Source organism: Kogia breviceps, chromosome 4 (assembly GCF_026419965.1).
Source record: "Kogia breviceps isolate mKogBre1 chromosome 4, mKogBre1 haplotype 1, whole genome shotgun sequence".
Lineage (NCBI taxonomy): Eukaryota > Metazoa > Chordata > Mammalia > Artiodactyla > Physeteridae > Kogia > Kogia breviceps.
The window spans coordinates 108,923,116-108,950,917 of record NC_081313.1 but is presented as its reverse complement, the minus strand read 5'-3'; the positions used below and the strand labels follow the sequence as shown (position 1 = coordinate 108,950,917).

Sequence of the window (27,802 nt, the reverse complement as noted above, 5' to 3'; positions counted from 1 at the left end):
GTAAGTATGTACTTTGGGGAGAAGAAGTCATAGTTTTCATAATTCTTTTTCTTAGTAGTTTTCCTTTTATGAATATACAGGAAAACTTTAAAAAAATGTTTTTAATGTGCTCTGAAAATTATTTGATCAACTGGAAGATAGTTTTAGTACTACATTTGTTCTTTACTCTGGTGATTTTCTCTGACAATAATGCAGTCTTTTTAGTGAGCCCAGATTCATATGTAGGATGAGATCCTTGGAAACCTTAAAATGACTATCCATCATGGTTGCTGTTAAGAAAGAGGGGTTAACGCTGCTTTGCTGGCTTTACATAGTGGTTAAGAGCATGGACCCTGCAGCCAGACTGCCCAAATTCAGATCCCTGGTCTGGCTATGTGAACTTGAGCAAGTTATTTAGTTTCTCTGTGCCTGAATTTTCTCATCATAAAGTGGGATGATAATAATGGAACCTACCTCAGAGGAATGTTATGAGAATTAAATGAGTTAATAAGCATAACATACTTTAAATGTTAGATATAATTTTATTATCTGTAGTATGAGTTTCAACACTTATTTATGATAATCTCTTAGGCATGTGAACAGTTTAAAGGAAGAAGAAAAAGAAATATAGGTCCTTGACAATAAAACATAGATGGACACAAACTTAGGCTTAGATCAAGTTGTATGTTAGAAAAGAATGAAGTAAAAACTAGATGTGATACAGTATGTAACCTCTTCTGCAGCAACAGCCCTGTATATTTCCCAATAGTGAATGCTTTACTTAACCCATCTCTTAGCTTTTAAGTGCCATAAAATTGTTCATCTAAAAAGGTGAAAGGCAAATGAAGATCTTTTTTATGGTTACTGGTCAGTGCCATTTGCTGGAATGAGGTTTTGGATTTATCAAGGGAGAAATCAGTAGTGGAAGAGTTTCCCTCCTTTTTGGGTTTTATTCTTCTTTGCTTCTCTCGGAAATTTAGAGTTAAGAAGGAAATGAGTGCAGCAACTTCTGAGTAGAGATGTGAACAGTCTTGATTCAGTTTATTCATGCTGTCCATGAACAAGTATTTGTATAGTACCTATTATGTGTCCTGTATCTTTATAGAGCCCTCACAAAGCTTTTGTTCTCAAGAATATACATGTGATTCTTCACATGTCATGTGAGTAGTTTCTTAAAATGATTAAGTTCACAGCATAATCAACATTATTTTTACACTTTAAAATAATAGATGTGGGCTTCCCTGTTGGCGCAGTGGTTGAGAGTCTGCCTGCCGATGCAGGGAACACGCGTTCGTGCCCTGGTCCGGGAAGATCCCACATGCCACCCCGTGAGCCATGGCCTCTGAGCCTGCGCATCCAGAGCCTGTGTACCGCAACGGGAGAGGCCACAACAGTGAGAGGCCCGCATACCACAAAAAACAAAAAACAAAAACAAAAACAAATAATAGATGTTAAATGGCGGAATAAGAGGAACACTTCAAAGTCTTCTCATTTAAATATTAATTTTCCATTTTATCTTTTTAAAAAATATTTATTTATTTATTATTTAGTCACACTGGGTCTTAGTTGCAGGAGGCGGCCTCCTTAGTTGTGGCATGTGGGATCTAGTTCCCTGACCAGGGATTGAACCCATGCCCCCTGCATTGTGAGCGCGGAGCCTTAGCCACTGTGCCACCAGGGAAGTCCCTACATATTATCTTTAAATTAATATTCTGCTGACATTTCTGGCAAAAAGTTATTAACCATATAATGATATTTTGACAACAGTGATAAAGAGGGAAAGTGTTCTTATAAATGTGAAATCACTTATAAAAAGTTTTTTTCCTTTTAGGTATTATTTAAAAAATAACATGGAAACAGAAACCCTGTGTTCGGATGAAGATGCTCAAGAACTAATTAAGGAAAGCCAACTATCCATGCTGCAGCTCAGTACTATTGAGGTGGCCACTCAGCTGTCAATGAGGGACTTTGATTTATTTCGTAATATTGAGCCTACTGAATATATTGATGACCTTTTTAAGTTAGATTCAAAAACAGGAAATACTCACTTGAAAGAATTTGAAGATATTGTAAACCAAGAGACATTCTGGGTGGCCTCAGAGATTTTAACTGAATCAAATCAGCTCAAACGAATGAAGATTATTAAACATTTTATTAAAATTGCACTTCATTGTCGAGAATGTAAGAACTTCAATTCCATGTTTGCAATAATAAGGTAAATTTGTACAAATATTTCTTTTTGGTTTTGTCATGACAGTGGACATGAAGCTGATTTTCTTCTTAGGTATTAAATGGCTAGGAGAAGAAAAGTTCAATTAATATATGTTCATATAAATATTGTTAAGATTTAATATATTTTCCATTCTGGTGAGACTGGTTTTTTTCTCTTTTTGTTTCTTCCATCTTTCAGTCACTTAAACAAGTATAGGTAAGTTTAGGTGATTGCCTTCCCAATTTTCTTCCTTTCTCCCCCTTTGAGGTATTATACCCTCTTGGATGTATGCCCAATAGCTGTCTTTATCATCAGACTTCTGTGCAACAGGCAGTACCTGCCTCACCATGATTTGACACTGAAAACTTAATGCACTAAAAATTAATGGTATTAATGCACTAACTTATAATTGCTATTTTGAAGTGACAACAGCAGCAACAGTAATAACAGCAGCCATTTGGTGACCTCTTCCTGTTTCCCACAGACTATACAAGGTATCAGTGAATGTGTTGCTACTCAGGGAAAATCTGGGCCATAAGAATTGTAAAAATCCTTCAGAGTTTATAAGCCCAGGAAGTGTGGATGGTTACATGAGCTCCTGGGAATCTTCTCCTTCTCTTCACTTATTATGAGAATCTAGGTCTAGATAATTTATTTTCTGACCCTCATCCAGCACAATGCTGACCAACAGAGGGATTACTCTTAAAGCAAGTCTGATTTTAATGGTGGAGGGTAGTGGTAGTTTGGTCTATTTATAAGGCCATGTGCGTGTATATGGCAGCATAATAGCTACCTTAACTAATCCCATCTATGCACACCCTCCAAAAAATTAATTATGATTTGTTCCTAATACATGAGATAAAATTAGAGTCTTTATAGGAACTTTTTAATCATAAATCTGTCATGGTAATAGAAAACTCCTTTATGAAATTTACCAGTGGATGCAATTGAACTAGGCACTGTGGAGGAAGTATTGCATAGAGATTAATAGAGTGACCTTTAGAATCAACTGCACCTGTATTTGAATCTTGCCTCTCACGTGTCAAGGGAAAACTGAAGACGGGTTTCTCATCTGTGAAATTCAGGAATTACACCACCTACCTCACAGTTTTTAACAGCTGGGTCTAAAACAAGAGAACAGAGATGCCATTGATAAACACTTAGAAGGCTAGAAATTGAAACTATTTGTATAGGAAGCACAGAGTAAAGAATCTGAGATTTATAGGCTCAGTTTCAGAGTATTCCATTTAAAAAAAAAATTGATTGACACCAGAAGAGATCTGTGTCCAGAGAAAATGGTAAAGGGCTAAAAACCATACCTTAGAGACCATCCTCATGGTGGAGGTAAAGAAGAGAGTCCAGCCAAAGAAATAGAGGATCAATACAAGAAACAGTAGGAGAGCACAATTTTGATAGTGTCATTAAAGCCAAGGAAATAGAATGATTTGAGAGAGGGTGGTGGACAGCAGCCCCAAGATGGGCACAAGAAACGCCTGAGATTTGGTTAAGAGGCTTTGCTTTGGTTAGGTTTGTTTTGTTATGAACAACATTTTATTATATACATTTTCGATAGTTCATGTAAAGTTAATTGCTTTGTAATCCTACATTTTATATTAAAATACATTACAGAATATAAAGGATATATTGACTTTTCAGCAGAGATGACACAGGCAAATCAATCACTTATGGCTGGAATTAAATAGCATATTTTATTTATTTCTCTTTTTTTTTTAAAGTCTAGCCAAAGGTTTGTCAGTTTTGTTTATTATTTCAGAAAACCTGTTCTTAGTCTCATTGATCTTTTCTATTGTTTTTCTGGTCTCTTATTTATTTCTGCTCGGATTTTTGTTATTTCCCAAAGGGCTTAGTTTCTTCTTTTTCTATTTCAGGTTACATATGTTAGGTAATTTATTTGAGGTCTTTCTTAATATAATTATTTATCATTATAAACTTCTGTCTTGGAACTGCTTTTGAAGCATCCACCAAATTTTGGTATATTGTATATCATTTTCCTTTGTTTAGAGGCATTTTTTAATTTCCCCTTTGATTTCTTTGACCCATTGGTTGTTCAGGGGTGTGTTGCTTAATTTCCTATATTTGTAGATTTTCCATTTTTCTTCTTTCTGTTTCACACACTCTGGTCAGAAAAGATACTTGGTATGATTTGGGTCTTCTTAAATTTGCTAAGACTTGTTTTGTGGCTTACATGACCTATCCTGGAAGATGTTCTGTGCATGCTTGAGAAGAATGTGTATTGTGCTGATGTTGGATGGAATGTCCTGTATATATATCTGTTAGGTCCATTGATCTAAAGTATGGTTCAGATCCAACATTTCCTTGTTGATTTTTTTTGTCTGGGTGATTGATCCATTGCTAAAAGTGGGGTATTGAAGTCCCCTGCTATTACTGTATTGTTTTTTTCTCCCTTCAGATCTGTTGATGTTTGCTTAATATACTTAGGTGCTGTGCTGCTGGGTACATACATATTTACAATTGTTATGTCTTCTTGCTGAGTTAACCCCTTTATCATTATATAATGACCTTCTTTGTCTCTTATTACCATTTTTGACTTAAAGTCTATTTTGTCTGAAATAAATAACTCTATTCTCTTTTGGTTTACACTTGCGTGGAATATCTTTTTCCATCCATTCACTTTGAGCCTGTCTATATCCTTTAGGCTGGGTTGAGTAGGCAGTATATAGTGGGATCTTGTTTTTTTTTATCCTCCAGTAACTGTGCCATTGGATTGGAAAATTCAGTCCATTTACCTTTAGAGTAATTATTGATATGTAAGGACTTAAACCACTGCCATCTAATTGTTTTCTGGACGTTTTATAATTCCCTTGTTAACTTTTTGACTCTGTTGCTGTGTTCCTTTGTGAATTGGTGCTTTTCCATGGTGGTATGCTCTGATTCCTTTTTCATCTTTTGTGAGTCCACTATAGGTTTTTGCTTTGTGGTTACCATGAGACTTACATGAAGCATCTTATAGATATAACAGTCTATTTGACACTGATAAAATTTCAGTCACATACAAAACTCTAACCCCTCTTTTATGTTTTTAATGTCACAATTTGCCTTTTTATATTGTGTATTCATTCACAAATTGTAGTAGCTAGCGTTATTTTTGACACTCTTGTCCTTTAACCTTTATACTCTAGTTAACATGCCATCATATTTCAGTGTTGAGAGTTTTTTAAATTTAACTATACTTACTTTTATCAGAGTGTTGTATATTTTTATATGTTTTCATGTTACTAGTTAGCATGATTTCATTTCATTTGAAGAACTTCTTTTAGCATTACTTATAAGGCAGATCTAGTGATGGTGAATTTCTCAGCTCTTGTTTTTCTGGGAAAGTTGTCCATTTCTCTAGGATAACTTTGCCAGATAGAGTACTCTTGACTGTTAGACCACTCTCTCCTGGCCTGTAAGGTTTCTGCTAAGAAATCTGCTGATAGCCTAATGGGTTTTCATTTGTAAGTTACAATCTTTTTTTCTCTTGTTACATTTATTATAATGTGTCTTGGAGAAAGTTGTTTTAGATTGAAATAATGGGGTGACCAATTAGCTTCATGAGCTTGGATGTCTAGATCTCTTGCCAGGTTTGGGAAGTTCTCAGCCTTACTTCTTTAAATAGTCTTTTTGCCCCCTTTTCCCTCACTTCTCCCTCTGGAACTCCAGTGGTTTGTATATTGGGGTGTTTTTTTTGATGGTTTCCCAACTTTCTTGGTTCTTTTTTCTCCTCAGACTGAGTTATTTCAAAGTTCCTGTCCTCTGTCTCATTGATTTTTCCTTCTCTTTGGTCTACTGAATGTTGATGCTCTCTACTGCATTTTTTCATTTCATTCACTGAATTCTTCAGCTCCAGAATATTTATTTGGTTCTTTCTTGTGATGTCTGTATCTTTGTTGAATTTCTCATTTGGATCATATATTGTTTTCCTGATTTCGTTGAATTGTCTTTGTTTTCTTATAGCTGATTGAGTTTTCTTAGAACACCTATTTTGAATTCTTTGTTAGGTAAATTATAGATCGCCATGTCTTTGGGTTTGAATACTGGAAGAATATTGTAAACTTTTGGTGATGTCGTGTTTCCTTCATTTTTCATGTTACTTGGAGTTTTGCATTGCTCTTTTTGCATTTGAAATAGCATTCACCTTCTCTGAGTTTTATGAGTTGCCTTCAGGATAAAAAACCTTTCATCATTCTTGATATATTGATAGATTCTGAGGCTTTCTCAGGCATTGTGTGGATACATCTGCTCCATGCTTCTTTTCCCTCTTGTGGCAGAATTCTGAAGCTTGTATGTCTTCTCTGTATCCTAGGATGTACTGTGTCAGCTGCTGATAGTGTCTCTTTTGTTTTCCTAAAGGTAGTGCTGCAGCTCAGGTTTGTGGTTTCTTCTTTGCCCACAGACTCTGGCCTGTTTCCTCTGTGTGTTTCCTCTCTACCAGAGCTTTCTCTTGGGACCTTGCACAGGGAGCCTGTAGCAGAGTGGGGGGGAGGTGTGGGTTTGTGCATGTTGAGCTGCAGGTGCTCTTGGGTACGTTGGGGGGTTTACAAGTGAGATTTTCCCTGTGGCTCCTGGATGGGCTTCCTGTTGGAATCCAGAAGCATTTAGCAGGAACCGCATCCCTTTAATACCTCTTGGAATCTTACATGCTGCTCTTCTGATCTGTTCCCTCCCCCCAGTCATGGAGCTCCCACTTTAGTGCTCTGGATGCTACAAGACAGAATGAGTGTCTTTGGCAGCATCCTACACTGCTAGGGCAGCCAAGCATTCACTCACTGGCTCTCCCTTTCCCCTGTGGGAGAAATCATGGGCCGTCTAGTGTAGGCTTAAGCTATGCTTTCCTTAATGCCAGCAAAGTCAAGCTATTTCTATTCCAATGCATCTGCACTCTTTTTTTCTGTTCTGTTATATTCCAGCAGAGTGCTTGAACTTCTCCTTTGGAAACCTGGACTTCACAAAGGGTCTCTTGTCTGTAGCTGACCACCCAAGTCAGTGTTCTCCATATGTTCCCAGACCACAGCTAAGAGGGGCCAGAACCATTTCATAGTCTCCTGTAGGTTCCACAGCCAGTACCCAAATCTGCCTGCTTGTTACCCAGTACACCAGTGGGTGAAGCTCCTCTCAGGTCCCTTGGTCTGTGATTCTGGGTCTCACAACTCCCACAGAGGCACTACTTACTGTTCATGGATAGATGCTGAATTTTCATTGTTGGGGCAGGGGGTAAAATGAGGGTTGTTTTATGATAGTATAATGCTGACATCACTCTCTCCAGTCATCTCCTGGTTGAAGTTTGTTTTCTAGTCATTTCTTGCACAAGGGCTTATGGGAATTATATATCCTGAGCATATTCAGACTATTTTTCTGTTGCCTTTGAACTTCAGTGTCAGTTTATCTGCCTTTAAAATTCTTGTCTAACATGTAATTTCTTGGGAGCCTCAAAGATAATGGCTGTACAACTAGCATTTTATATAGCTGTTCAAGTTTCTGAGTTTACTCTCCATATTATTTCCTTATCTCTGAAGTCATTTACCTTTACATGGGTGTTTCCACATCTCATTTATTTTTGTATCAAGTTCTCTGGAACTGTGGTATCTATTCTATAGATTCAGTTTTTTTGTTTCTGAATAGTTTTCCCAAATTGTACTTTTGAATATTTTTTCAGTTCCATTATTTTCGTTTCCTTCTTCAAGGATACCAATTATATACATTTTATGTCTCCTTTGTCTTCCATATCCATTATTTTCTCTCTTGTTCTTTTCAGCTCTGTCCATTTCCATTGATTGCTTTTGTTAATCCTTTCTTTTAAGTCACTTGCCCAAGGTTTTAGCAGTGTCTTTTTTTTTCTTTATGTAGGTTCCAGTGTTGCCTTCATTTTTCTGTTGGTTGCATTTTTTTCTTCCATTCTTTTCTAAACTTTACTTAACTTTTTTATCAACTCATATATTTTTCCCCTAAACTCTTATATCACTGCATTACTCTTTGTTTACTTTATTAGTTCATTTGAAATCATGGCTAGAGTCATTAGTCCCAGTTTTTATTGTATTGTTGGAACATTTTCCTGCTTTATGATCTTTAAGTCTGTTTTTCCTTGTAGCAGCATGTTACAGCTCTGGCATTCATTCCTTCTTTTTGAATGACATGAGTTTTCCTGTACCATCTATCTGCAGGAGATTCATGTGGGAGAAAAGCCAGGACAGTGTCCCAGGCTAGCAGAAATAGAGCTTGTATGTGAATTGTTTTACCCTTTACTTCTCTCCAGCAAATGAAAATTGGCAGTTTTATGGCTGCTTACAACTCAGTTTCTCCCTTCTTTCTTGTGTCACTGTTAAATTCCTTCTTGCCAAGATGTTGTATCACTGTGTGTACTGTGTTAATCTTACTTTCCCTGACACTCTCTGGTAAAAAACAGAGTCCAACCCCCTCCTAATTCTGTCAGCCTATGGACTCTGTTGTGTTGTTCCAAATAGGGGATTCCTGGTTTGCCTTCTGGGTGAGTTACCTGCTTCAGAGAGCTGTGCTTTACCAGCTTTCATTGACATCTTCAGCTGCAGGCATTCTTTTTCAGCATTTTGCATACTTAAAGTTGACCTTGACTATTTTTTGACAGCCTTTCTAATGTATTTAGGAGTTACAGATATCTATTAGTTTTGGTGGAGATGAAATTCGCATTCCTGTTATTCATCCTTGTAGTTGTTTCATGATTTCTGAGAAGCAGAGGGAACAAAGATACCTTAACTCCACACTTTAAAATCAGAAGTCAAGAGAACGTTTTAAATACCATAGTATTGGTAAAAGTCAGGTGGCTGAGACCAAAAGAGGGTTTAACTGGTAAGAAAATTGCACTATTCATTCAGCAGCATACCTATGAGATGGTAGTATAGAGGTAACGGATAGGGAGGAGGAGTTGTAGCCTAGTTGGCATGCATTATTTTTAAAGTTAGGACTATCTGAGTTTGTTTAAAATCCTACGGAAAGGAGACATTGAATATATGAAGGCCTGAGGGACAACAGGATTAGAATCTAGGGATATGGAAGTATTGGAATCAGGGACAAGAGTGGCCAAAATCTCTAGGAAAGAAGGTTTTCAGCCCCAGAACTTGCCTTGCTTCTTACATAACACTTGTTATTACTTACACCACTTTCAAATAGATAATGTGTCCATAAAGTTATTTCTAAGCAAACAACAAAACATTGTGATACTTGAAGTTTATTTTTAAGTTAAATGCCTATTTTATGGAATTACTATATTTGTGATTTACATGCAGACTACAAAATAAAGGCTATTGGTATACAACCGTAGGCAAGTAATATAGTTCCTTTGAAGGCAGTTTTCCTTAAGATCAAAGAGTCCCTTTTATTTATTTATTTTTTCATGGTTCTCCTGTTTATTTCAATGCATTGAAATTTGTCCCTGCTTATTTTACCTTTATTAGAAAAGATTGGTTTATACACTTTCCTGACCTGAGTCCTTTCTCTCCCACAAGTCCCTTTCTAATGTTTTTATTCTCACCTTCGGCAGTGGCTTGAACCTGGCATCTGTAGCACGACTCAGAGGTACTTGGGAAAAGTTACCAAGCAAGTATGAGAAACACCTCCAAGATCTACAAGACCTTTTTGATCCATCTAGAAACATGGCAAAATATAGAAATATTCTTAGTAGTCAAAGCATGCAGCCTCCAATTATTCCACTCTTCCCCGTTGTCAAGAAAGATATGACATTTCTACATGAAGGTATTTAAAAGTTATTTGAAAATTAGCATATTTATCTTCAGCTAATTCTCCATAATTGTGATGTATTTGATATATTCTCCAGTCTATTGATTAAAAGTCACTAAAGCTTTACCCAGTTAAATGCAGCAAATCTTAGGAACCAAAACCCACATTATTGACAAGAACAAATGAAGGTGTTTACCCAGTGCATTCAAACTTAAAGTTGACTTACAACCAAGATCAGACTTTTTGATCTTATTTACTGTTTTGTTTAGTAATATTTTTCCTTCCAACTTCATTTTTTAATTACTAAACACATACAGAAAAGTACCCAGAACAAGTGAACAACTCAGTGAATTATGACAAAGCAAACACCCATGCAGCCAACTTCCAGTCAAAGAAATAAAATATTGCCTACCTCCTAGCACCCCCACTCATGCCCTTTCCTAGTTAACCACCTTCATCTTCCCCAAAGATAACTAGGGTCTTGACTTCTAATACTGTGGTTTAGTTTCACCTGTTCTTGAACTTTATATAATCACAGAGTATGTTTATTTTTTTTGTTTTGGTTTGGCTTCTGGATTATTTTGGTCAACATTAGACTTGTGAGATGAGATTCTTCCATGTTTTTGAGTGTAACTGTACTTCATTTTCAAAATTACTTAGCATTCATTCCATTATATAAATGCAATACAGTGGATTCATCCAATCCATTGATGAGCATTTGATGCTTTCCACTGTTTACAAATAATGCTGCTATGAATATTCTTTCACATATCTCGTAGTGCATGTGCATTTTTGTTCAGTATAATTCACAGTGAAATTTATGGGTCCTGATATTCATATAATCAACTTTGGAAAGCAGTTTGAGGTTAATCTACTAAAGTGGAACACTGGCAGTGTTATTAGCGTTCTTGTTGTTCCTCATTCTCACCAACACCTGGTAAATTGATTCTTTTTATTTTTACCCATTCCAGTAGGTGTGTAATTATATCTTGATGTGGTTTAATTTGCATTTCTCTGATTACTAATGAGCCTGAACACACTTCTGTATATTTATTCGTTCTCTTTTGACAATTATCAGTTCAGTGTCCTACTTATTTTTTCTAAGGTTCTGTTTTTCTAATGTACTTTTTAAGAAGTTTGTGTAAGTCCTGTATATAGTATGACTTGCCTTTTGACTCTTAAGGATGTCTTTTGATGAACAGCAAGTTCTTAGTTTTAAAAACCTAATTTATTAACCTTTTGCCATGTGGTTTATCTGCAATCCCCTTAATTGATTTTTGTGAGTGGTATTGTCCTCCATTAACTTGCTGACTATACACTGTTTTACTAATTTTCTATGTTACACTAGACATTATATTGGATTGGCCAAAGAGTTTGTTTGGTTTTTTCTGTAAGATGGCTCTAGTAGCTCTTAGTTGTCTTTCACTTCATTTGAAACAATTTTGGTAGATTGTATCGTGACAGCTGTCATGTCAGTGTGCATTTTTTAAAAACATCAAAATTGGTGGATTTTTGTGTAGCCATTTTAATATTGAAGATGGAAGAAAAAAGCAACATTTTTGGCATAGTATACTTTATTATTTAAAGAAATGTAAAAATGAAACTGAAACGCACAAAAGGATTTGTGCGGTGTATGGAGAAGGTGCTGTGACTGCTCGAACGTGTCAAGAGTGGTTTGCGAAGTTTCGTGCTGGAGATTTCTCGCTGGACATTGCTCCACGGTCAGGTAGACCAGTTGAAGTTGATAGCAATCAAATTGAAACATTAATTGAGAACAATCAACATTATACCACGCTGGAGATAGCCAACATACTCAGAATACCCAAATCAAGCATTGAAAATCATTTGCACCAGCTGGGTATGTTAATTGCCTTGATGTTTGGGTTCCACATAAGTTAAGCGAAAAAAACCTTCTTGACCGTATTTCTGCAGGTGGTTCTATACTTAAATGTAACGAAAACATTTCATTTTTAAAACAAATTGTGACAGGTGATGAAAAGTGGATACTGCACAAAAATGTGGAACAGAAGAGATCGTGGGGCAAGTGAAATGAACCACCACCAACCACACCAAAGGCCAGTCTTCATCCAAAGAAGGTGATGGATGTTGTGTATATGGTGGGATTGGAAGGGAGTGAGTCTTCTATTATGAACTCCTTCCAGAAAACCAAATGATTAATTCCAACAAGTACTGCTCCCAGTTAGACCAAATGAAAGCGACACTCGACCTAAAGCGTTCAGAATTAGTCATAATCTTCTATCAGGATAACGGAAGACCGCATGTTTCTTTTATGACCAAGCAAGAACTGTTACAGTTTGGCTGGGAAGTTCTGATTCATCCGCCATATTCAACAGAGATTGCACTTTCGGATTTCCATTTATTTTGGTCTTTACAAAATTCTCTTAATGGAAAAAAATTTCCATTTCCTGGAAGATTGTAAGAGGCACCTGGAACAGTTCTTTTCTCAAAAAGATAAAAAATTTTGGGAAGATGGAATTATGAAGTTACCTGGAAATTTTCAGAAGGTAGTGGAACAAAAAGGTGAATACGTTGTTCAGTAAAGTTCTTGGTGAAAATGAAAAATGTCTTTTAGTTTTACTTAAAAACCAAAGGAACTTTTTGGCCAACCCAATATATTTATACTTGTTGATATTAATTCACATAATATTCAATAGTACTTTTCTGTGTGTCAGACAGTGCAAGAAGTTAGACCATTTAAATTCCCATTTACTCACCTCCCGACTTACATACAGTTGTTTCCATGCTTTTAAATGCCACACAATACTATTGTTGTTTAGTAAAGTCGGTATTTATTTAGCTTTACCTGCATGATGATACTGTTGCTGTTCCTGCATTTCAAAGTTTTCATATGGTTGGGGTTTTTTTCTCCTGTAGAATACTGATTATTATTTCCTTATGCACAAGTCTACTGATGATGAAATCTCTTACTTTCTGTTTATTTGAAAAAATTTATTTAATTAATATTCATTCTTAAGGCATAACTTTGGTTGGCACTTACCTTTCAACATTTTGAGATAACAGAACTGTCTCCTGGCTTCCATCGTTATTGTTGAGAAATCAAGTGTCAGTCTTATTCATTGTTCCTTTGACAATAATCTACCCTTTTTCTAATAGCTGCTTTATAATCTTCTCTTCTCTGTATCTCTGTTTTTCTCTAGTTTTGCTGTGATGTGACTAGGTTCAACATTTGGTTTTCTCTGACCTGGATATTTTAATTCATTCTGGAATTTTCTCCCAGCTTAATGTCCAATTTTTAAATTATTTCTTCAACTATGTCTAATTTACTGTTAAATTCAGCAGCAAATTCCTTATTTCAGTTATTGGGGTTTTATTTTCCAGTTTTACAATTTAAATTCATTTTTTATCTTCATGTTCTGTGCCAAAGTTCTCAGTGTTGTTTTTTATAACCTTGCACATATTTACCAGTTATTATTATGTTGGTCTCCAATAACTCCATAATCTAGATCCTTTATGAGTCTTTCTGTTGTCTTTTATTTTTTTTCCTTGCATTTCAATCATGTTGAATTTTCTCCTGATGTACCTGGTTATTTTTGACCAAATGGATGTTGTGTATAAAGAAATTACAGAAATAATCTAGGGTTTCAGATAATATTACATTCCTCCAGAGAGAATTAAAGCTTGCTTCTGCCAGGCAGCTAGGGGTGCTAGCAATCCAAAAATCACCTTAAACCATTTTCATATTTTGAGATAATTAAACACTGAACTTTTATCCCAGTCTACATTTAGTTTATCTTTAGTCTGAGGATATATTATAGGCTTTCAAAATCCCAACCCGAAACATTGAAGATTTATCTAGACTTAAGTTGTTCTTCTCTAACTTCAAAGGTCATGGTTGCACTACTCAGTTTTTCAGCTCATCATCCCCTTTCCTGAAATCAGCAGATGCTGGGTCAAGCACTGGGAAATGCTAAACTTGCCACAGATCTTCATTATTGCTTCAGATCTTCACAGCCTTGATAGTTTTTTGATGACTTAAAACATTTTTTTTCTATTTTTGTCCAACTTTTCTAACTGTTCTTAGTAGGTGTGTTGTGCCAATTAATGCCCCCACTTTCATTATCACTCCTTTTTCATAAGAAAATATCATTATAGGTTTCAAGTATATTTTTCTGACATGCTCCCTCAAAACATGTTTATGTGACTTGAAAATATTTTGGGTTATCATTTTGTTTTCACCTCATGTTGAGACCCTGAACAATTTATATGTCCAATGGATAGGTGCCATTTACTACAAAAAGGGAGCCCACCATGTGTTCCAGACCCATGTGGTTCTCAAACTTGGCTTCAGGGACTTGGAATTCCACAGACACCTCAGGGGCTATGTGGAAAATAAATATGGTCACACCAATTGTTAAAGACAGGTGTGAAAAAAAGACTATTAGATTACCCTTTGAACATATAATTTTTTGCCTTGTGGTTTGAACTGGGTAAGAGCATATGGGCTAAGTCTGGTCTCATTCCTGTTCTCGTCAAAGAAAAGTAGACCATTTTGAGAGGTGTATGAGTTTTTTTCCTCAGAGAACTACTTAGTGAAACAGAAAGAAAAACCATGGAACTTATGAACAAGCAAATTTGTGTTTAATGATTAAAGTCATAATTGTAAATTCAAATTCTGGGGAAGAGAAGATGCATGGCAGACTAGAAGATGTCTACCCCTACGAGCCAGCCACCTCTTAATTTTAACTAATTACTACCACTTGGAAAACAGACCTATCAATACTATTATTTAATCCCCCACCTATCCACCCCACTTTTTTTCTTCGAGAGAAGTCAGAAATTCTTGTTTTGGGGGGATATCTTCCACTTAAGTGTTAACGGCTCATTTTACAATTTTTTTAAGTATTGTAAACCGTAGAAACCTTACTGGATTAGTTAAGCCAAAAGTCACTCTATGTGACCTCTGGCTAAAACCTAAGTTTTCAAGTGCTCTAGTCTGCTGCCCAAAAAAGCAGATGCACGTACTTGCCTAAGAGTGGGCTGAGCATCTGGAGAATTAGATTTGAGGAGCTGTATTTTTTTACTAGGTGTGCCTACAGCATAATGAAATGGCTTTTAGAAGCTATGCACAGTTTCTCACTTTCCAATAATCATAATCATTACTTCCACAGGAATAGAATTTCTCCCATTAACTCACTCCCTGGGAGCAGGATTAAACCATCTGTGGGTTTATCAGTTCTTGAAAACAAAAGTGACAGTTTGATAAAGAAGGTTCTGATTTGTGCCTCCAACAATAATAACTTGACTTCTGCTACCTTTATATAGATATTTTAATTTTGGAAGTTAAAAAAAGTTACTTTTATTCTACAGGAAATGATTCCAAAGTAGATGGTTTAGTAAATTTTGAGAAGCTCAGAATGATTGCCAAGGAAATTCGTCAAGTTGTTCGAATGACTTCTGCTAACATGGACCCAGCTATGATGTTCCGACAGAGGTATGTCATTGAAGTGTGTAAGTGTTACCGAGTGGCACTGAGCATGATATAATATTTTTCATTTATTGACCACCTGCCATTTGTTACGCAGTGTACTAAGTGCTTTACAGATGTCACACTCAAGTAATCGTTTGTCACTATAACCTTTAAAGGTTGGTAGTAGTATTGGCCTGCCTTTTACATATGAAGAAACTGAAGCTGAGAGCAGTTAGGTAATGTGTCCAGGATTACGTAAATTGCTGAGATTTGAACCATAGTTCTCTATTACTTTTTTGAGTACATGGATAGTTCTGTATTGTTATTGTTAATTAAAATGTCATCTAACTTAAATGTAAGTAAGTTGCTGATCTTTACTGAAGTTATCACAGAGGACAGATGCTTTCATCTGGTTTCTAACCAAATGTATGAAGTATTAGTCTTTTCTTTTTACTGAATATGTCTTTTATTTTTATTGATTTTTTTTTTTTTCTGCGGTATGCGGGCCTCTCACTGTTGTGGCCTCTCCCGTTGCGGAGCACAGGCTCCAGACGCGCAGGCTCAGCGGCCATAGCTCACGGGCCCAGCCGCTTCGCAACATGTGGGATCCCCCTGGGCTGGGGCACGAACCCGTGTCCCTTGCATCGGCAGGCAGACTCTCAACCATTGCGCCACCAGGGAAACGCTTATTGAATATTTTTAAAGTTCTATTTCTATCTAAGTTCTACTTTATTCTTCTAAAATATATTCCTTGATCTCAAGTCATGGTACTGCTGTTTACTTGTATGTAAATTCTTTAACGCAGTTTGGAAAGTGCAAATTTAAGGATGCTCCATCTTTAATAAAAATGAAAGTATTATTTGCATTCAATATTAACCTGATCTTCTAAGAATGCTTTTTATTTTTATTTTTTTAATTTTTTGGTGGTGCGCGGGCCTCTCACTTCTGTGGCCCCTCCCGTTGCGGAGCACAGGCTCTGGACGCACAGGCCCAGCAGCCATGGCCCACGGGCCCAGCCGCTCCGCAGCACGTGGGATCTTCCCGGACCAGGGCACGAACCCGTGTCCCCTGCGTCAGCAGGCGAACTCTCAACCACTGCGCCACCAGGGAAGCCCCTAAGAATGCTTTTTAAAATTCATTTTTAATATAATAACAAATGCCTCCTCAAATTTTATAAAACATAGAGTATGTTGTCAAGCTGTTCCCAGTAATTTTTGTAATTTTTAGGGTAAAAAGATATTAGGGTTTTCATTTTTGGTCTGATTTTTTTCTGGGCCTTTGTGTATAGCTTCAGTACCTAAGAGCTTTAAAAATGAAATGTTTACCCAGGCAGACACAATTCTTGTGGCTTGAAAGAAATATAGCCTACTAAGGAAACAAAAATAGTTGGTTCTTTAAAAGTTAGAGATGGAGGTGTGTCAGGATTGGTTTTTTTATTTTTGTTTTGTTTTGTTTAAATCACTATTCAGGAGTCTTTGTTTTTATAAGTAGTTGACCTGATCGTTGCTTTAGTGTAGAAATTCTCAAAGTATGGAGGAAGGGGTATATCATATCTCCTCTTCCCAACCCATCCCACTTCTGTCCCTGAGAATCACTACATATAATGAGGGGTATCATTGCTCAGCAGTGTAGAAGCAGAAAACAGAACCAGGGACCAAAGCAGACCTGGAGGATTTATTTGTTTCTTTGTTTTTAAGTTTTTGTTTCTGTTATATGTCCCTGTACAGTGGCCCCTCCACTCCCTTTTGTCTTACACAGACATCCATCTACTCATGTATTTTAGCACCCTCATTCCTCAAGACAATAATGACTTTGTGAGCCTGCCAGACCAGTTGATAATATTCTAAATACCAACAATGACTCAGAAATGAGCAAAGGAGGAAGAAACTGAGGATGAAATCAGTAAACTTGGCTGTTTCCTTGGGAATGGCCTAGGCTATAGTAGAATGCAGTATAGGAAAAAATAAACATAATTAGATTAGACTGAAGTTTTCCTGAATCAATTGTATTTGTCAGCTAGCACTAGCTTTCTTTAAGCGAGTAATTGTCCAGTTTGGTGGTGTATAATATATTGTGTATTCAGAGTAACCCCTTTTATTTTAACAGTAGTCAGTGTGCTAACTGAAAAACAATTTTGGGCTGGCCAGAGCTGGAGCTTATTGGATACAAGTCAGGGATACAATGAGACTAGTCAGGATTGGGGGGAAGGGGCAAAAAAATAAATTAGAATAAAAATTTTAAAAAGAATCTTGATTCAGCCCAATTGTAGTGTAAGGAATACAGGATCATAAAGATTTTGATGATATATTTATACTTATATTTTAAGTTGGATTTGCTGGTCAAAATTTCTTGTTAATACACATTGGAAGAGAAATTTCTGCACTTAAAAATGAAATTATAATTCTTTGTTTCTTGTAATTTCATCTTCTCTTAAATGTATGGCTCAAAAATCCTTTTAAAAAAAAATGTTCAGAAGATCATATTCCTTAATTTAAGGTTTCCCTGAAAACTTTGAATTCAAAATTCATAGTTAGTAAATGTTTTCCCTTAAGCTTCTTATTAACACAAGCCTCTAAATGAATTACGTATTAAAAATATAATTGGTTTAAAAGCATACTTTTAAATATTGTGGAGTTTTTTGGCCTTCAGTACATATCATAATTCATTTTACCCCCTTGTATTCCATTAAAGTCATTTTACTGTTAAGCTACCATTTTTTCCTAGTAAAATTTTTCTGTTCTGTCTCCATAGTTTCTCTGACTCACGACTGTTGTCTTTTTTCTGTGCTTTCCTATTCAAACACATGCTTCAATGTTTGTGGCTCTTGCTTACAGGAAGAAGAGGTGGCGGAGTCTGGGGTAAGTGTAGAGATGAATGCAACTGGAATGAAGGTTGTGCAACTGTTAACATATACTGCATCCTTTTCATTAATGCACGCACGTAAAATAGCATGTGTTCTATTAACCCTGTCAACCTACATTCCTGACAAATGCCTTTTGCTAACAAGGTTAAAATAGTGTTAGAACTAGCTCTTTTTCCCTTTACTTTTCCATTGTTGACGTCCCATAAGTCCCTTTTAGATTTTATTTAGCAGGGTCAGTTAGATGATGATGATGATAGCATACATTTGTTGTTTGCTTCCTATGTGCCATATACTTCTCTGTGCACTTTATAAGAATTATTTAATTCTCCAGCCACTCTGTGAAATAGATAATGTTATTCCCATGGTACAGATGAGGAAGATAGAGTTGTCCAAATTCCTAGAGCTCACTAATGGTGGATTCTGATTCACTAATGGTGGTAGTCTGATTCCAGAGTCCACATGCCATATTTTATAAAAATAAATGTTTAAGTGTATTAAAATGGGTAAAAGGTTGTTTATAAAGGTTACCTTTTTCTATCAGTTTTCCAAAAGGGTGCAGCCTTTATCCAAACTATACTGTAATATTGAGTTAGTAAATAATTGAAATAGAGGATGATTTTAATTGTTCAGATCCACTAATACCATGAGACATATAGCGTTGAGTTTTAAATTCCTACCACTTTTAAAGACTCCCTTATCTCTCTTAAAACTGAAGTAGATTCAGAACTAACAACACCTTTTGTTGTTCAAGTATGTTCAGATTTCTGCTTACAGATCTGTAATAGATAGCTAGGTATCCATGTAGAATCATAGAATGTTTGGGATCTTATAAATCATCTATCTGGTCCTTTCATTTTTAGTTGAAGAAAAAGATGGGTTTTGTGGATGAGGGGATTAAATAGGAAGAATTTTGCTCTTTTAAGATTATCATGAATCATGAAGTTAGATGCTTTTATATTACATATAAGAAGGATTTTTTTGTGAGCCACTTACTTTGAGTCTTGTCTTATTTGTGGTCTTTTGTTTTCTGTTGAAGCTTGGTGAACTTGAATTTCCTTCTGCTTTCTTCCTTCTCTGTGTTTCTCCTGTTTTCTTCTATACTTTACATTTATGTCTTGGTCTTTTCTGGTTCTTCTCATTGAAGATAGAAATTGATTCCTAACGTTACTGTTATGAAGAATACTTCAACAGTGTATCTTAGTGGGGATTTTGGGGTGTTTGAATGACTTATGTAACACATTCACTGTTTATTCAGCTTTAGGGCTGCTTTGTATGATGTTTGCAGGCACTAGATATTTTTGTTTCTACATCAAAGCATTTTGAAATTAGCTTAGAAGACGTTGTCACTTATCATGATATTTTCACTTATTAAAATTTTGTATGTAGCCTAGATTTCTGGACACTTTTTTATATCAACTTACATAAAATTATTAAATACTTGTATTCAAATTTGCTCGTAAATGTTGGGACTTGATTTTACTGCATTTCTTTGAATCTGAGACATCATCAGTTGTTGGGACCACTGTTGTTTTATGAACCACGAAGAAAAATCACTGCAGTACCTTCTTAACACTGAGAATTTAACTTTATACTTGTTAAAAGAGCTCTTATATAAACTTAGATATGTGTTTTTATCACATAACACCTTTTTGCATTCATAAAAAGGAAAATATATAAATTGGTTTAGGTTTTGCTAAAACTTCTTCGTATTTAGAATATGAATTTTCTGAATCACTTATAGAGTTATTAGTTTCTGGGGTTTTTTTTCCTCACACAGTATTGCCTTTTGTGCCATCAAATATGTTGGTAATGCCACACGTCTTAAAACAAGCCATAAAAGAACAAAAAGCTGCTGGTGCTGGGCTCTTAGGTTGGCTTTGCAGATATTTAGGGCTAACATCCTTTTGACACCTGCTTTGGGAATGTTGTTGAACTTGTTAGATTCACTACATCCTTATAATCATTTGGTTCCTGGAGGTTAAGAGAGTAATTCACTAATGCCATTGGATTTTTTCCAAACCACTCTGCAGCTTTAGGAGTTTCTGCATATGTAAGTAGCAACAACCACATTACAGTTTCTGCCTGACCAGTAGCAATTGAAAGTTGCCATCAAGTATAAGACACACTCTTTTAAGGATCTTAAAATTGCAAAAGAAAAGTAACAGTTTTTACAAACATTTTTTATTTCACTTAATTTACAATGAAAACATTAGGATTTTAGTTGTCTGTTTTAAACGGGGTATGTGAGCACGGAAAAAAACAAATTGTTGTATGGTTGTGGTCTGTGTATTTAGAATATCTTTGGGTAATTGGGAGGCTAACTTAGAAGACCCATAGATACCTTTATTATTTTAGAATGGCAACTGCCTTTAAAATAAAAATTGTCTAGAACCTTGTGTTTGCTATCTTTGTTACAAAGGACAAATAACATTGCAGTTCCTGTTTTCCAGTGGTTCTAGATGTGGTTATTGTAGACAGAAGTCTGCCAAAAAGAATACAGTTGGATATGAAGCTATAGCTTGTTTCAATTGTAGTTATTCCTACCCGGCTTGTAGTTTCATCACATTTAGAGGCATTGCAAAAGAAAGATCCCATATCCCCAATCCAGAAGCCACATATTGCCTAACCATTTCATATGTGAGTGGACGCATTGAGTAGCTTTTTATTGCATTTCTGATCTCTGACTATATTGAATTGAGTATAAATAGTGTTATTTTTCTTACCTGTTGTTCTATTTGAATTTTGGTCAAAATCTGGTTACTGATAAAATCAGTGAGCATGCTCGGAGTGGGCCAGCTATATACAGGAATGGTGATGGCAATAGCATGTCCAAAGCAGCACATACAAGCAAAGCTGCTCTAGAAATTCCCCTGCTGAAGAATCCTGGTGCAGAGATCTGGCTCAGGGTGGACTTGGCCTGAACCGGGCTCTTGCCATATCTTCAGAGTGTGGATGGCCATAGGGCCAAAGGAATGCTTATACTTGTCACAGTTGTGCCATGGGTTGCAAAGGCACCAAACACCGGTCTGATGGAATTTGTTGCTTTGGGGGGAATTGTTAACTTATTCTTTTGAATTCTGAACTTTGCTGAATCTGAAAACTCAGAACATTGCCATATGTGCCATATTACTTTGCATTAATGCTCTTCATCTTTTAACTCATTTGCATCAGCATGCAGTTGCATTAACAGAACAGAATTCTTTTAATCTTCAATCTGCCATACTTAATTCTCATCTTTACAGCCCCTTATTGTGATCTCCATCTTCTTACAGGTCACTGAGTCAAGGCAGCACAAATTCAAACATGCTGGATGTTCAGGGAGGTGCTCACAAAAAAAAGGCACGCCGTAGCTCTCTGCTTAATGCTAAGAAGCTGTATGAAGATGCCCAAATGGCAAGGAAAGTGAAGCAATATCTTTCCAGTCTGGATGTAGAAACAGATGAGGAGAAGTTCCAGATGATGTCATTGCAATGGGAGCCTGCATATGGTACCTGTAAGTATAAGTTTTTGCTTATGAGACACTAAACAGCACAACAAAATAGAAATTTATTGCTCTAGTATTATCCTGAAGTCCCAAGAAAATTAACTTTCACTCACAAAAGTTTACTGACACACCTCAAGCATCATGTGATCATGTTAATCAGATACTGAATTCTCATCCATTCCTGATGATTACTCTGCAAGAAATGGAGTGATATAGTTCTTTAAAAAGCATTTTAAAGTCTTCTTACAAAAACTGAAACATTATAGAGGAGCCCTGCTCTTTGAGAACGTTCTTATCTTCATCCCTAAATGAAGAGTAAAATAAGTGAAAAATTTCTCTTTCCTAAAAATTTTACAGATAATATCATTTACCAACAGAAAAAAATACAATAAATTTAATTAATATACTGTTAGAGATAATAGGTGTATTATAGGCATCAGTAAATAAGGTAAAACAAGAAAAATTAGACATATTCTAATATTTATAAACAGAAAATATGAACAAAATAGAGCCTATTCTCAATACTGTTTTTTTTAAATTAAGTACAAACAATAGAATATATGTGTCTCTGGGTCAAGGAAATCATGAGTTGTAAAAGCAGAGATCAAAGATGGCAAAATATATTGTGTTTGTTATAACAACAAAATAAAGATGATTGTACTTCCATTATAAGTGAGTATTATCTATATATATGATTAAATATTACACCAGTAAAAATCCCAATATGATGTATAGAACTTGATTAAATGTTGACAGAATATATGAGGGGGAAGGTTCAGTTTTTCTATTTCTGTGTTCCTAATTGATAGGGGGAAATTGTAATTATCATGGGTTGACCCTGAAATTGATAAATGATATAGTATTTACATAGTAATCGAAAAAGTATGTCAGTAGAGTAGAAAAGATAAAATGGAAATACAACCAAGTATTGATTTTAAAATTCAGCTTCATGGTGAATTTTAAAATGTAGGGTAATGACCCATTCAGTAAGTGTTGCTATAAAAACAGTATCTTGAACACTTTTACCAATAGGAAAATGAATGGGATGTGATGAAAAGAACACCTACTAAAGGATGGACACAGAGTTTGGGTCTCATTTATTACCATTTGAACAAGCTTCTCTTCATCTTAGATCCCTTTTGTTTTCCTAAATGTAAAACTCAAGCAAGTATTGGTACTATGTTTTATCTAAGATTCTTTCTACATCAAACCTATTAAATTAAGAGCAAGAAATAAAATAATGAAACCTAACAATTACTGAGCACTCTCTATATGCCAGCAACCATGCTAAACACTTTTATAAACATTGCCATCTACTCCTCCTCACAGCAGTCTGTGAGGTGTCCAGTATTGGGATTGTGCAGCATGTATTACAATGGAAAAAGAACAGATACCAAAACACTGGAGAATAGTTAAGTACACTGCTTCCTTATCAGTACAAAGAATGATATATGGCTGTTAAAAATAATAAATGTATATAGACTTGGAAAGTATCTGGAAAAATTTCTTACCACCTGGTGGGATATCAAGAAGTATCTGCTATGAGAAAACAGTACATGTCAAAAGTAAAGGCTGAAAAAGTATATGGAATCTTCAAATTTTATTCATGTTTTAAAGTTCAGAGCCATATACACCCATATACACATTTATTAACTATCTCGATGCTGCTTTGAATGATCATCAAAATTATTTTTTCCCAAGTAATGCAATATAGACTTCATCATCTTATGGTAACTGAATGCAATTTATTATTCCTGCTTTAGTCTGATAAAAGGTTATCTTTTGTTTTCACTATCTGCTTTTCTTTGTTCCCTAAATATGATTTGGGATATTCAGAAGCATAGAAACCTTTTTTATGCTTTGCTCACTGTTAAAATTTTGAGGGCTAGGGACTTCCCTGATGGTCCAGTGGTTAAGACGCTGTGCTCCCAATGCCGGAGGCCTGGGTTCGATCCCTGGTTAGGGAGGTAGATCCCACATGCATGCTGCAACTAATGCTTCAATGAAGATCCTGCATACCGCAACAAAGATCTTACACACGACAACGAAGGTTCCGTGTGCTGCAACTAAGAACCGGCGCAGCCGAATAGCTAATTAATTAATTAAAAAACTTTTTTGACTCCTAGAAAGATCCCACATACCAACCTCTGCGTTCTCTCTCTCCTCCCCCCACCACACATTCACACACACCTGCAATACCTTTCTCCTCTCACACCCACCCTAGACTTATCTACTTCTTTTTTCATAACGCTAAATGGTGTCTCACTACCATTGATTTTCATACTGATTTAAAATGAGAAAACCTGTGGGTCTTTCTTAAACTGAAAGTTAAACTGTTTTGTGAAAATTTATTTCAATTCATGTTCCTTTATTTTAGTTTGAAAGTCTTTGATTTTTATTGCATGATTGATTTTTAAATGTTTAAGTAAATTCCAAACCCAAACAATAGTTGATTGCCAAACATTATAGAATTTGGTTCTTCATAATAAGTATATATATGTGAGTTTTGGCACTCACCTATGACCTCTTTTTTTTATATTCAAAGTAGTCTCTTGATTTTTTTCTTTGTACTATGGCAACTATTAAAATAAGATGTCAATATGGAATTGATTAGTGTTGGGGGGAAAATGTTTCATGGCTCTAACCAAAAGTTGGTAGTAACATCTTGGGTTCAGTCAGTTGATGCACTACTGCCTATTATCCCCCAGGAGCACTTTGCTTTGACTTTCTGAGATATTTCCTAATTCTTATCACCGAAAATATTCTCTAGGTTCTGATGATAAAAGCATAGTAGCTAACTATTGTAGCTGTGCTGGGACAGGTTAAACACTTTTATCTTGGTGTTTAAAACAAAAATATCATGGAGTATTGAGGTTGGACCTGCATTAAAACCACCCTGAATAACTGCCTAAAAAATTAGAAGTAGTAAATACTACCTGAAGGAAGAAGTTTTTTTCTTTGGACTATAGTATTGATTTTAAACAGAGGAGGCAGCTTTTTGTTTCTTAAGTCAGAGTTCTTAGTTTTTAATTCTGATGTTCATCTTCAAGTATACTAACCATCTACTTATAAATATCTTTGGTATTCCTATGTATAGCTGTTGAAAATAATTTCACTTACTTATTCAGCAACTACCTGTTAAGCCTCTGTTTTCCATCCATCACTGGACACACAGGGATATAGTAGTGAACAAAGTAAACAGTCCTTACAATCATGTTAGTTATAGCCTTGTGGGGGTAAGAGACATTAATTGGTTAATCTCTCAGACAATTGTATCGTTACAGTTATCAACGCTGTGAAGGAAGGATACAGGATGCCTTGAGAACATAAAACAGGATCTAATCTAATAGCTGCAGAGTGTGGGTTACTAGGGAAGCTGGATCGTGCAGGGTCTAAGGGACCTTGTTTTAGGGATTTGTGTCTTTATCCTGAGAGCAGTGGCAAGTCATCTAAAAGTTTGTGTAGGGCATTTGGAGAAGGAAAGTGGCATGATAGGGCTTCCCTGGTTGTGCAGTGGTTTAAGAATCTGCCTGTCAGTGCAGGGGACATGGGTTCGGGCCCTGGTCCGGGAAGATCCCACATGTCGCGGAACAACTAAGCACATGCGCCACAACTACTGAGCCTGTGCTCTAGAGCCCTCAAGCCACAACTACTGAGCCCTCAGGCCACAACCACTGAATCCCACACACCTAGAGCCCATGCTCTGCAACAAGAGAAGCCACCGCAATGAGAAGCCCAAGCACTGCAACAAACAGTAGTCCCCCCAGCTCGCCGCAACTAGAGAAAGCCCGCATGCAGCAACGAAGACCCAATGAAGCCAAAAATAAGTAAAATAAATTTTAAAAAGAAAATGGCGTGATCAGATTTTCATGATGGAAGAGTTATTGCACTCTTGTATGGAGAATGACTTGAAGGCATGCTAGAATTTATATAGTGCGGGGAGTATTTCAGTAGTATAAATGAGAAGATGCTAGCTCTTTGGGTTCCAAGTGCTTCAGGGCTTTGGTGCACACATGGCCAAGTTCAGGAACCACACCATGAACAGCAAGTCCCATACATGGCACAGAAATGGCATCAAGAAACCCTGATCACAAAGCTTTGAATCTCTGAAGGGGGTGGACTCCAAGTTCCTGAGGAACATTAGGTTTGCCAAGAGGCACAACAAGAAGTACCTGAGGAAGATGCTGGCCAAAAACACCAAGGCCATGAGTGTACCTGCCAAGGCTATATAGGCTCTTATAAAGCCCAAGGAAGTCAAGCCCAGATTCTAAAGGGCAGCAGCCACAAGCTCAGTTGACTTGACTACATTGCTCACCCCAGGCTCAGGGAAATGTGCTCATTTCCACATCACCAAGGGTCTGAGGCTCCGCTGGCCAGAGGCCAAGGCTCAAATCAGGGCACAGTATGCAGCTGCGACTCTGGCTCTGGCTCCCAAAGGTTGCCTAGGCATCCACAAAGGCTCTTCTCTCTGCAGATATGAAGACAGAAGGACTGATGTGACCCCTGGGGTGTTGTCTGCATGGGACGGGTGTCATCCTGTGTTATTTGTAGAAACAAACCTGAGGCAGGATCTGTCAAAAAGATATATATATATATATATATATATATATATATATATATATATATATATATATATGATATATATAGATGAGAGGATGTTAACTTGGCCATTAGGATGATGGTGCAGATGGAGCTAATTAAGTCTGTTATCTTAATTTAGGAAGTAAAATTAACTTAATTCTACAAAATTTTTGAAATAACATAATACATGAAATTTTTGTTCGAAAAATTAATCTTTTTTGTGTTAAAAATAGGTGGTTTTAATGAGCCGTGTACTATTGTCAGTGGTAATAACCTGGCCTTAAAAAGTGCAGAATTATGTATTTCTTACTCTCTTCTATTAGTGACCAAGAATCTAAGTGAGAAAAGATCAGTCAAGTCATCAGAATTGTCTCCAGTGCCTGTGAGGTCAGCTGGCCAAGCAGCTAAAGCCCATTTGCATCAGCCCCACAGAGTGAGCCAGGTGCTTCAGGTGCCAGCTGTAAATTTGCACCCCATCAGGAAGAAGGGACAAGCCAAAGACCCTGCCACACTGAGTGAGTGTTCACAGTTAATATTGCATTCATTTAATTGAAATTTTCAGGTGAGTTAGAATGGAAAATAATTACAAATGTAAATGCTTTGGAGATCAGCTATTGTAGTTTGTGTAATATAATCAGCACTCATGAGTCAAAAAATGCTTCATTTTGCTATATTCAATGACTGCATGCATATTTTAAATGTTGATGTTGGAATTCCTATAATCATATCAGCCAGAAATGTACAGCAGTATATTTGGGTACCAAGGGCTTACTGCATTTAGTGGAGCATTTACTCAATTATCTAATGCAGATGAAGCCTATGAAATTGCTGCATCTAAAAATAATGAAATTGCTTCTTTCTAAAAAAGATGGTTTGTTGGTTTTTCATTAATGACCACTTCTGAAAACCTAGCTTGGGGACAAAAAGCAAGTGTAAAATATATAAGTATAGACCATGCTTTTTTTCCTCTGTTAGGCCACGTAGATGTTGTCCAAATTACTTTCATTTGTTGTTTTAACAATATCACTATTTTAGCTTTCAAATGGGAAGCTAGATTAGATTTGGTCCCTAACATTATTATTTAGTTCATGTATTATACATAGGACATATTCAGTAGAACCTTGTGACTTTAATTTGATATTGTTTTGAAATCCAGAGTTGAATAAGAAATGCCCCTTCCTTTGCCAGATTTTCAGTCTGGTGTTACAGACATTCCCACAAATAGATAACTTCAGTATATGTAATGTGTTCACTATTATGCCAGGAACATGTACATAACATATAAAAGAACAAAAGAGGGAGGGCTTTTAGGGTAGACAGAGGTAAGATAGTGCTCCAGAGAAGGCCTTTTGGAGATAACACCTAAGCAGAGTCTTAAAGGTTGATTAGGAAGTAGGTAATTAGGCAAAAATTCCAGAGAAGTTGCTTCAGGCAGAGGAAGAATTTGATATCTCCAAGGAGCTACAGGCAGTTGGCTGCCTCTGAGTACAAAGCTGTAGAGTG

General features: G+C 36.2%; 1 protein-coding gene across 18 annotated transcripts in view; it reads left to right on the top strand.

Annotated features, from left to right (window-relative positions):
- RAPGEF6 (Rap guanine nucleotide exchange factor 6) overlaps nt 1–27,802 on the top strand; it is a 249,402-nt gene that overhangs the window by 176,491 nt on the left and 45,109 nt on the right. For 15 of the 18 annotated variants that reach the window (XM_067031538.1, XM_067031531.1, XM_067031537.1 and 12 more), the window contains 6 exons: nt 1,811–2,194; nt 9,726–9,937; nt 15,272–15,395; nt 18,206–18,229; nt 21,507–21,727; nt 26,623–26,814. In XM_067031538.1, the coding sequence (XP_066887639.1) occupies nt 1,811–2,194; nt 9,726–9,937; nt 15,272–15,395; nt 18,206–18,229; nt 21,507–21,727; nt 26,623–26,814 (1,157 nt within the window). The remainder of the gene's footprint in view (nt 1–1,810; nt 2,195–9,725; nt 9,938–15,271; nt 15,396–18,205; nt 18,230–21,506; nt 21,728–26,622; nt 26,815–27,802) is intronic. The other 3 variants (XM_067031533.1, XM_067031532.1, XM_059061809.2) reach the window with 1 other exon arrangement.